At 35.2% G+C, this 12,005-nt stretch overlaps 1 protein-coding gene across 2 annotated transcripts in view; it reads right to left on the bottom strand.

Annotated features, from left to right (window-relative positions):
* Positions 1-874: 874 nt before the first annotated feature.
* Positions 875-12,005, bottom strand: part of STK26 (serine/threonine kinase 26) — a 55,688-nt gene continuing 44,557 nt past the window's right edge. For both annotated transcript variants that reach the window (XM_015128177.3, NM_001261722.1), the window contains 8 exon segments: positions 9,115-9,223; positions 8,870-9,027; positions 7,818-8,003; positions 6,254-6,402; positions 4,786-4,879; positions 3,949-4,011; positions 3,731-3,867; positions 875-2,695 (listed from right to left, as the gene is read on the bottom strand). In XM_015128177.3, the coding sequence (XP_014983663.2) occupies positions 2,671-2,695; positions 3,731-3,867; positions 3,949-4,011; positions 4,786-4,879; positions 6,254-6,402; positions 7,818-8,003; positions 8,870-9,027; positions 9,115-9,223 (921 nt within the window). In that variant the 3' untranslated portion in view covers positions 875-2,670.

Genomic DNA, 12,005 nt, shown 5'->3' with positions numbered 1-12,005 from the left:
AATGAACCAGAATTCCATTTTTGACCCATTCAAAATTTCTCTAATGGTCCTCCTAGAAGGTATAGCATTCTATTTGAGAAGTTTATTTTGTTTGATTTTAAAGTCCAACATATTTACAAGATAATGTTACTACAAACTTCAAAGAAAGGAGGCAATTCTATAGGCAAGTTATTTTTATATACAACTTAAAGGAGAAAAAAAACTAATGGAATAGTTTCCTTATTCTCCTAGTCTTTATATCAGAAAAATCCCTTTTAATATACCTCATCCCACTCCTTTCCTCCATCCTAGCACTTTCTTGTCTGCTCCCGGACTCATATTTAGTAACTCACAAGTCAAGAGTAACTATCTAATAATAAGAATATATTGAAACCCAATCACCTGGGCTTAATAATATAGTATAATATTAAAATATTATATAATTAATATATGAATATATTAATACATATTAATACCATAGATCCTTAATGCTATGTTAAGTTCACCCTCAACCTCTTCTCTAGGAAAAACTTAAACTCCTTTATGATAATGGTATTTCTCATATCAATTTCTAAAAATCTTCACTAAGTTTATATCTGTATATGATCTCTTAATAATATAATAATCAGGGTGACCATATAATTTATTGTTCAACCCAGGACACTTTCAAGTGAAAGGGGACGTTATTAATAATTTGGTCAAGACAGGAGGCTTAGAAATTAGGACAGATGTTCACTGTAGCTATAATTAATGCTTAATGAAATGTGAAGAGTATCTTCTGGTTTCCAACAGAAACTTCGATTTTAGTGTTTGAACAATAAAGGACAAAGGAGAAATAATTTGAAACACTGAAGTCCCATACCACACCCCCATCTCAAGGAAAACAAACATTGAGGACTGTGAAATTTAAATATTTATTTTCAAAACCCCAAAACACTGGAGTATGCTTCACCTAGAAACAGTTTACAGGACGAATAGCTATAATGAATAAGCAATACAATTTGTATTTGGGATGCAATTGTGTTGTAAAGTTTCAAATAATCAATTTATAAATTTGCTGCTTTTACTTTTACAAAAATATTCATTTAACCCATAACATGAGTTGCAAAATTATCTCCAGACTTCTACAGATTATAAACTGTAATTGTGTTTCAGTTACACAGCGGGTGAAAAATTTAACTGAACCATTACTTCAAAATACAATGCATTAAAAATAATTGTTACAATATAGGCACCAATAAAAAGAATTTTCTTGGCATACAACACCAGAACAACCTTCTCAAGTATCTATACCATGTAAAGTAAAAAGAGGATGTAATGGCCACTTTGACTAAAAACTGTATTCCTTACAGGAAGAATATCTTTCGTCTAATATTTGGCAATTACTCAGATTTTTTTAAAATGACTTTTGTGCAAAAACCAAATTGTGCAGATCCAAACAATTAAACATTAACTATCAAAACTAAATATCAATAATTCTACAACTACTAAAATATAGCCCCAGTTCAGAACTTAGGCAGGCATAATACTGGGCTTAAAAGAAAAAGGCATCACCAACATAATAGTGCCATAAATATAAGTGAAAATTAACTGTGCAATCTAACTTACCTTTGAGTGGACAGAAATCATCCTGTACTATGGTTATTTTCATGTGAACTAGAAAATGCTCACTTAAATATCCTTTTAAAAACAACAAACTGATGCTTATTAGTGACAATTATGAAGAACAAAAATATATAAATAGTTTATAGGACAATTCATTACCATGGCAAAAATATGCTGGTGTAACTTATATTCATACCTATGGATCAGGTATTTAATCACATGACAATCAGCTTTTTTTTTTTTTTTTTTTTGGCTCTCAAAATCCAAGCAGATAGTATGGGATTTTAGTTGAAGATGTAAAACATGAAGCCAGACTAACTCCTCCAACATTACCAAACACCTATCCTTGGGTAAATGATCTTGCTTTAAATTTCTAACCATGTTAAATAAGGGTAAAATTGCCTCTTCTACCTAAAAGAGAATGTAAATACTATACACCAAGAGGTACCTCTGTTGCTGTACATTGCCTGTAAATGCTTCAAACACAGGATCTCAAATGTGATAATCATTGAGCTGCCTGGAATATCATACCAACTTGGTAGAAGAATCAATACTTTTACAGGTTTCATTTAAAAGACTTTACTAAAATTTTCTGTTTTAAGAAGGTATGACTTATTTACACCTCCCCACCAATAGTCATTTTTAGAATACGCATGTTTAAAAAACAACAACAACAACAACAACACTTTTTGAAGCTTGATACTTTACAAAAGCTGAATACTGAGAATGACTTTGAAAGACCTGTACGTTTCATGACTGTAGTCAATTAAAGATCAAGACGTGAAAGGTATTCATCTTAGTAACTTAACTTAAGAAATAGGGATACTTAAAAGCAAAACGGTGTCTCAACATTTACTAGAATACAGGTGAAACTATAGTATTAAAAGTTACTCCTTACAAAATAATCCTTTCAAAATATAAAATGATAAACACCATCACAAAATAGTTTAATAGCTTCTTCCAAATCTTCAGTGTTGCAAAGATCCAAAAGGCACCTGGAGCTCATGGGTTAAGCATTGTTAAGCTTGAAGTAGCTTTGGTGGGGCTCTCTGGGTCCATATGAAACAGAAGCCAATAATAAGTTTCTTAGGGGGATTCGTTTGCTGAACACCTATAAAATTTTTTAAAAATGTAAACAAATGTACAACTATGCATATTTATATTTCTCTTTTGTATGAACTCTGCAATGAAGAAACTGATTCCACAAAAGGGATACATTGTTTTTATGGAATCTCATCATGTAGATGTTAAAATATAAACAAGTTCAAAAATCCCTTCTGTATCTGATTTCACAACTTCCAATTGATTTGTTTTCAAATGGGAGGTCTTCATTAAAATATAAGGGATTTTAAGAGGGGGTTAGGTTTACGAGTACAAGTGAGCCTTATCAGATAGAAAGATCTTTGAGAGTGTGTGATTTCACAGGTCACAGAGTTTGTTCCAACTCAATCCCAGTGGCATCACAAACAAAGAAATATAAAGATGCACTGAGAAGAGATATAACAAGGTCAAGGCTAAAATTAGTATCACCTTATAGCTTGCTTGAGCTAAGGAGTGTATATGTGTGTACATGCATACAAAAGTCTTGTTGAAAATTTTTAAAAAAATTAAATGTAAGAACTTTTTTGAATGTGAACAAAATCAAATGAATATTTCAAGAGACAACATAGAAACTGAAATTGAACATAAGAGCCCTTTTTCAGTCTGGATTGAGTCCCTCTACCTTTTCCTTAACTTTTCATATGGAGGTCAAATGTAGGAACTTTAGCACTGGAAATTATGCAACTAGTGGTGTTTTGTTAAATTCTGAGGGTAGTGGCAAGAAAGAAAGCATTCCCCAATGATATTAATGAGAGCTCAAATGAGAATATGCTCAGTGACCTTTTGTCCATACTCCTACTAGTGGAGAAAGAAAAACAGGCCATTTCATGCAGTGGAAAACTACCTTGTCATGCCTAAAAATTCCAAAAGCTAATGTTTAAGATACACAACAAACAAAAACTATTTTTAAGTATACAACTATGTATTAAAAGGTGACTTTGTTAGGAATAATTGGAATGGTTGAATCAACGAAATTACATTGCATCATAAATTAACATACAACAGAAAATGCAAAATAATTTTTAAAATGACATTTCCAACTTACTTTTGAAATTTTTCAATTAGCTTCTTCACCATTTTATCTGTGATGCCGGGACAGGCGGCTTCAGCCACAGCAATACTTTTCTCGAGTTCTTCAATTGCCTGATTCCTGCTAGCATTATTCTCGTCCTGCTGTTTAAGCTGAGAAAGAGTAATAATTAAAACACTTAAAATATTATACTACTTCAAACAGATATCCAAGGCCAATTAATCTGTACTTACTTCAGCAAATGCAGGTGTGATTATCATAGACAAACAGCTCAGGGTTTGCACAAGATCTTGCTCCTTTGAACAAATGATACAGATTATATACATGAAATTAAAATAATTGTTATGATTTTCTTATTCTTTAACAAATACGAACTAATTTGAATGCCCCACTGAAAACAAAATATTGTATGCAAGGCAAGTCTCTAAGCTTTCTTCCTGTCATTCATTCCCATTCATCATCCAGAAGTCCTCTAACTTCTAGGATTACAATAGACACCTATGATTCCCTGGGCTTATGTATCTCTAGGTGAAATGCACTTAAAAAATACCAATATGGGCCGGGCACAGTGGCTCAAGCCTGTAATCCCAGCACTTTGGGAGGCCGAGACGGGCGGATCACGAGGTCAGGAGATCGAGACCATCCTGGCTAACATGGCGAAACCCCGTCTCTACTAAAAAATACAAAAAACTAGCCAGGCGAGGTGGCAGGCGCCTGTAGTCCCAGCTACTCGGGAGGCTGAGGCAGGAGAATGGTGTAAACCCGGGAGGCGGAGCTTACAGTGAGCCAAGATCTGGCCACTGCACTCCAGCCTGGGCGACATAGCGAGACTCCGTCTCAAAAAAAAAAAAAAAAAAAAAAAAAAAAAAAAATTCCAATATGGCCACTTAAATAACTTCTATTAACTTTTTTAATTAGCTCAAAACTAATGACAAATGAAGCATACTACAAACACAGTGAGGCAGACAGGCATTTGGGGTATTCAATCCTAACAATTTTGGGCCATTATAATCTCACTACATAGTTTGAAAAACTGTATGAAGAGTAAGTAATTGTCTCCATATACATACTGCCCCATTCTGTACTTTCTTTGGATCAGGCTTCTTTCGTACGGTGGTAAAGCTCCATTCAGGATGAGTATTGTTTTCCCTGCTGGTAGATTCCCTAAAGAGATTGCCAAAGATACCTCTATAAGTGACCAAATGATTCAGCTTGGCAAAAATATCAAATCGATGTATGTAGAATCTAAAGGAATAATTGTCCCAATGTTTAAAAACTCCTGGTACAAAAAAGATCTGATCTCAGCTTCAGGTGAATACTACATTTTACTACAGAGTGGTAGTGGAGTGGTTCTCAGCTCGATGTGTGCTTCATTGAGACCTCCTACCAAATGTAAATACCTGTCCCTCACTGCTCCCCACCTATTGAATCAGGATCTCCAGTGGTGTGGCTTGTGATTGCTTTAAGGTTCCATGTGCATCCATGTCCCTACAAAGGACACAAACTCATCCTTCTTGGACTCGGGAAGGGGAACATCACACACCGGGGCCTATCATGGGGAGGGGGGAGGGGGGAGGGGGGAGGGATTGCACTGGGAGTTATACCTGATGTAAATGACGAGTTGATGGGTGCTGACGAGTTGATGGGTACAGCACACCAACATGGCACAAGTATACATATGTAACAAACCTGCACGTTATGCACATGTACCCTAGAACTTAAAGTATAATAATAATAAATAAATTTAAAAAATAAAAATAAAAATAAAAAATAAAAAATAAAAATAAAAATAAAAATAAAAAGGTTCCATGAGTGACTCTTATGGGAAGCTAAGGCTAACACCCATCAGAATAGGGCACAAATTATTCTGATATTTTTTATCCCTTTCCAACATTGAGCAATTTCTCATAAATGGAAGAATCTCAGGGTAGTATCTAAATAAATTTGGTGTTGCCTTTTTGCCAGTTCAGCTGGTAGAGGACTAAATTCTGGCATAGCATACAGACTTTCCTAGTCTAAATTAATTGACGGACTTAGAGGCTGAATTTTTAATGTAAACGCTGCTGTTATAAAACACTACAACTTTTTCAAGAAATAAAAATTACACATAAATGAATATTCAAATGTATCAGTCTGATCTGGATTTGGTACATGGCCAAGAGGTGGGAAAGGAAAGTTCTTTAGAGGGATTTTGCAGGTTGCCATCAAAGTATGAGAAAACACAGCTCCTTATTACTTTGGGCAAACTAATATAACACTTTTAATTGAATCTTGCTCCAAAATTTTGTAATATACTCAAGTATCCACTAGGGGTTAGACCAAGACCATTTAAAACTAGAGCTATTCACTTCCAAGAAAAACATGTTTCCAACTTCATTGTATTCTAGACTGTGATTGAAAAAGATTTTTACAGTTTCTAAGGTGAAATTTCAAAATATGGTTTATATTTTATGCTAGAACAAGCACACTGATCATAGCTAAAAGATATACAATATTTAAATAGGCTACCTACATAAAAATTAAATAATTTGTACATACGAATCAGAGCCCTCGGAATCAGATTCATCATCACTGTGTCCTTCTGCCTTCCATCTCTTAAAACGATCTATCAGTTCAGTCAGATAAGAAGTCTTCTTTGAATTTTTTACAATGAATTTGTGTTTCAGAAGTTCTTTTGCTGTAGGGCGCTAAGGATAAAAAGATCAAGGCTGCATATTACAATTGTTGAACTCTTATGATTACAAGGAATGGTTAAAAAATCATCTGAATTATTAAGCTGAAAGGTATAAAGGTATGTCTGTAGATATAAGAACAACTAAAATGCTGTAGGAAAATAGCTAATTCTATTATTGAAGTGGCTCAAGGCAACTGCATTGAATCTACTACTTTGGCGTCTAAATTTGTTAAAGCCCAATGGGCAGCAGGTGGCTTACCCACCAGCAAACTGGCAGGCAGGGCCTTCTCAAAAGCAGAGAGACACATGACAGTATTTAGAAAGTAAACATTTAAAAACATTTCAAAGTAATGTTCTAAAATACTTTAATCACATTTACTGTAAATTTGAAAAAAACTGATGAAAACTTGCAAGGCTGTAGTTTTGTTATTATTTACACATATCTTATAATCCCTTCTCCATCAGACATCAATGTCTATTGCATCTAAATGCAAACACCAGGTGCTGTGGAGAATGTCCCGCCTTCACTTTATTAATATCAGAATGTTTATCATCAACTTAAAAATAGTTATATCAAGTTTGGACTGCTCTTGGGTATTTCTCGTCTCGAAAAATCACAAGGCAGCTTTATTTCAACAACAGCAAAACAACTGTAATCGAATCTGCCAAGTAAATGAATGGAGCTCACTAGCCTAGGAAAAGTATACAACTCCACGGTGAAGTTTCTAAACACTAAATAAAAATAGTTAAACCTGGCCAGGCGCAGTGGCCCATGCCTGTAATCCCAGCACTTTGGGAGGCTGAGGAGGGCGGATCGCTAGAGGTCAGGAGCTCGAGACTGGCCTGGCCAACATTGTGAAATCCATCTTTACTAAAAATACAAAACTTAGCCAGGCATGGTGGCAGGTGCCCGTAATCACAGCTACTTGGGAGGCTGAGGCAGGAGAATCGCTTGAACCTGGGAGATGGAGGTTGCAGTGAGCCTAAATCACGCCACTGCACTCCAACCTGGGCAACAGAGCAAGACTCTGACTCAAAAAAAAAAAATAGTTAAACCCAAACATAACTTTTCATGAAAAATGAAAACAGCTGAATAAAAATCACTGTATTTATACATGCACTTTAATAATGACATAATATAAAGATAACTTTACTTCTCAAATTTATTTCCCCCTGAAATAGGAAATAATGAATAGAATAAGGAGGAAGCTGGGTACCAAGAGAAAAATGAAGGGTAAGGAGAAAAAGAATGAAGAATCTGGTTAATAACTCAATAGAAGTAGCAGTGCAGAAGGAAGAACCAAGTTCCTGGATGGATCTTAGACAATTCTCACATGCACTATATTCCCTATTGCAGGAAAAGCTGCCTTTGCTATAAGTAGATCTAATAATAGAAAATAAATAGTAATGATAGCAATATATACTCACAAATGATGGATCTTTGTTCAGGCAAGCATCAATAAACTCCTTAAAAGACTTAGTAAAGTCTCCAACAAGAGTTGGAGGATTGTTTTTGGGAATAAGAAACAGAACTCTCATTGGATGCATATCGGAGTTAGGTGGCTCTCCTTTGGCTAGTTCAATAGCAGTAATTCCCAACGACCAAATGTCAGCCTAAGATAAAAGGAAAAACAAATATATATATGTATATCACCTTGAAACTCCATTACAATATACTACCACAAAATAGTCTGTGGAACCTAATGGTCATACAGTACTTGTCTCTCAAGAAAATGTGGTGTTAATAAATTTTTATTACTATAATTCATTTATTTAAAACATAATGAATTCCATACTTTGTGTCAGGTACCCTTCTCAGAATGGAGGATTTCAGTGGTGAATAAGCCAGACAAAAATCCCTGCTCTTAAGGGGCTTACATTCTAATAAGAGAGACAAATAAATAAATAAATACATAATATGATGCCAGATGGTGTTAACTTCTGTGAAGAAAATAACAAGCATAGTAAGAGAATAATGAATGATGGGGGCAAGGGTGTTGCAGATCTACATAAGATGGCCAGGGAAGAATTCTCTGTGTAAGTGATGTTTAAGCAGACCTGATTGTGGGAGGAAGATTTTTTCAGACAGAGGGAAGGGCAGGTGCAAAGGTCCTGAGGCCAGGGTGTACTTGCTATGTTTGAGGAACAACCACGAGGCCACTGTGGACGAATAATCTAGAAGAGAGTGGTAGGAGATAAGACTGGAGAGGCAGATAATGGCCAGATTGTGTAGAGCTTTATATGTCACAGAAAAGACTTAGGATTTTATTCCATGTGGGATGAAAAGCCATTGAAGTGAATAGGGTCCAAATATTAGTTAGCTGTGAGGGAATTTATGATTAAGCAGCAAAATACGACATAACTCTAGCTTAAGAAACACTTGTGAAACAAGGAAAAATAAGGCAGTGTATTAACTAGGATAGCGTGCCACATACAATTTATTAACAAACCCAAAACAGTTTGAACAGGTAATACTCTACTTTTGAGTCATAAGCTGACTGTTGAATAACTTCAGGAGCCATCCAAAATGGAGTTCCCACAAAGGTATTTCTTTTAATCTGTGTATCCGTCAGCTGACCAGCAACTCCAAAGTCAGCAAGTTTAACATCTCCTTGTTCTGAGAGCAAGACATTGGCAGCTAGGAGGAAAAAAAGAAAAGAAAAGAAAACTCAGCTTGCTCAGAATGCTTCTATTTTTCTCAGGTTCATATTAGATTTTTGTATACCTTTTATGTCTCGGTGAATTTTCTTTTCTGAATGCAGATAGTCCAGACCTTTTAAAATTTCCTTTAGCATGGTAGCAATCTGGAACTCATCAAATGGACCAGCTCGAAGCTTAAGGGGAAAAACACACACACACATACACACATGTGTAAAAGTTTGGAAACATCAAATTCAAAATTGGTGTCTTTGAAATGAAGAAATCACTTAAACACATGATGCTGTTCTGTTTATCAAACCAATATCTAAACAAGGGAGGAAAAATGTAAAATGTGAAGGAAGAAAGCAAAAGAATTCAATCAAAGGGCTGAACAGGTTTTTTAATGATTCAATTTAATGAAAGATAATATGAGCCCTTTCACCTATATACTAGGCTTCAGATTCTGAGGTTCCTGAATATTTACATCAAAGATGGAACAAATATGCTTACATAATGACAGAACCAACTATCTTTTCTTTAGACAGAAAAAAGAGATATCAGTTACTTAAATTCTGGCATTTGCTGTGAAAAAGTTACTACATATTGACACGAAACTGATTTTTAGGTCAGAGAATCCATAAGATTTCCACAGCAACTATTTGATCACATCAGTCAGCATTTATGTATTTTAATAATATTGTAAAGAATAGCCTTTTTGAGACTGAAATTGTAAATTTAGCCAAGAATATAATAATTAAACTATTCAGACTATGATTGTAAAAAAAATAAATCATGGAGGGATAATGTTTTTCAAATAAATGTAACACATATCCCTTTATTTCCCCATCCCTGTACCAAAGCCAATAGTTCCAACTGGAATACAAGGAAAGCAATGATTAGGTTTCAGGAGAACTTGTAATGGAATATCTGAAAATCCCTCTTTAAAATAAATGGTTATTTTAAAATTCTGGTACCTCATAAAGCACAAACAGTGGACTGTACAATATTATTACAGGAAAGGGTGGGAATCTAAAGTCAGAGCCGAGGCAGAGTTCTGTTTGCTTCTGGAAGGAGGGAAGAGGTGGTGAAAATCAAACATTGCCCACTCTGCCTCACACTGGGAGGGATCCGTAGCTCTTTGGCACCTTGTGTATTTCATCTTTCATGAATGCCATATTTATGCTGAATAAAGGGCACTTTCATGTTGAAATTTAACAGCTTAAAATAGAACTCATACTTTGGTCTCACCATCTAATATTAACTGTGGTCTGGGTATATAGTATCCTCCAGGGATGTCTGTAATTCAACAGGTCCCTTTCCTAGGTAACATTATCTATTTACTTTCAAATCTATCAACTTCCACCCCAAAGTTTCTACTCAAACAGTTATGATTAAAGTAGTTTCTAAAGTCTTCTAGAAAGGGTGAAAATGGCACACTATTTTATTGATGGCTGGCAATGAACTTCTGAGGTACTACAAAAGAACTGAAGGACAAACGTCACACTACTTAAGATCAGTAATTAGTATCATCTGATCATAGGACATTAGCAAGGCCAGAGGAGGTATATCCTTGGTTATTTAAGTGATTGGGCAAGATTAATGTACGGCCTACTAGCTATCATTCTGAAGGATATCTAAAAGTAACATAAATAAGCCAGTATTTTAGCTAATACAGAAGTTTTTAAAAATATTCAAGTAAAAACAACAAAAAGGGGATCCTAAAGATTCATGAGCTTATCTGCTATATTTTAGGTTCATGTTAAAATTCAATAAAAGTGAAGTCTCAATTAACTGGGTGCTGGAGGAGGATGGGAAGAAAGACTCTGTGGCAAGGAGACACATTTCTTCATTTGAACTTATCTTCAATAGCTGAAGACCTTGTCATGTCTCTAACAGATAACATCTCTGTCCCAGGGCAGTGTACTTGCCTTGTATAATTTGCCTCTGTTGTCAAGTGAGAATATGCAAGAGAGGGACCTTGACTCTTTCAAAGACTGTACATTTGTGAACTCGTGGATCTTTGTCACACTTCTTTAACTTCCAGCCAGTCCCTAACGCAGTCTGCTATGTTATGCCCTCTCTTATGGTTAGCATATTATTTCTTTTTTCTTGGGGCTCATGTTTTATTCCAGTCATCTTACTATATGTGTTTTTGTTGCAAGCCACCACGATTCTTTTTGGAAAGAAGTGGAGCATAATAAACACAATAAAATGATGTGCAATATACTCAAAGTCTGCTCACATATAATAAATTGCTTTTCAAGAATGGGAGTGACTCAAGGTAGACACTGTATAATGTTGACATAAATGACAAGTTGTAATCTTATGTTATTCCATTAGTTAGGCACCAGGCACCAGTTTAATGTGAGAAACACTCTCCGCTAAACATCCCTCTTAGTTCCTGTTATTCTTAGTAGCAGAGCCTTCCTCTACACCTAATCCTGTCTTAGATTCCCCCAAATGATAGCATTTATTTGTACAGGAATATACATGAAAAGGGAATAGCACATTTTCTCATTATCTGCTCTCCCTGGAAACTCTAGTTAAATGAGTTTTCTAATTAAATCACAATATTATTGAATTTTAGAGCTAAGAACACAAAATTAGAGATTACTGATTCAATTTCTTCATTTAACATGTGAAGAAATTAAGACACAAAAGAGGCTAAAGGGCTGCCCAATATTTGCCAGGCAGTCAGTGTTTGTGCTGGGTTTACGACCTAGGTTTTTTTATTCTTAACCAATACAGTACTAACAACATTTTTCATTCATTGAAACTGATACTAATGGCTATTTGTTTTATTAAGTAGAGTTCAGAATAGCAGGATGAGATTAAGATCTCACAATCATTTAACTTGGAGATTTCATAAAACTGACCAAACTACTACTAGGGGACACAGATTTGGGTTGTTGGTTGGGGTTAGGCCAGTGTTCACTGCTTAACATTGCTATCAGTGATCCTGTTAAACAGAGTCGC

The sequence above is a fragment of the Macaca mulatta genome, chromosome X (assembly GCF_049350105.2).
Source record: "Macaca mulatta isolate MMU2019108-1 chromosome X, T2T-MMU8v2.0, whole genome shotgun sequence".
Lineage (NCBI taxonomy): Eukaryota > Metazoa > Chordata > Mammalia > Primates > Cercopithecidae > Macaca > Macaca mulatta.
The sequence above is the reverse complement of the archived record's forward strand: the minus strand, read 5'-3'. Positions and strand labels throughout refer to the sequence as shown.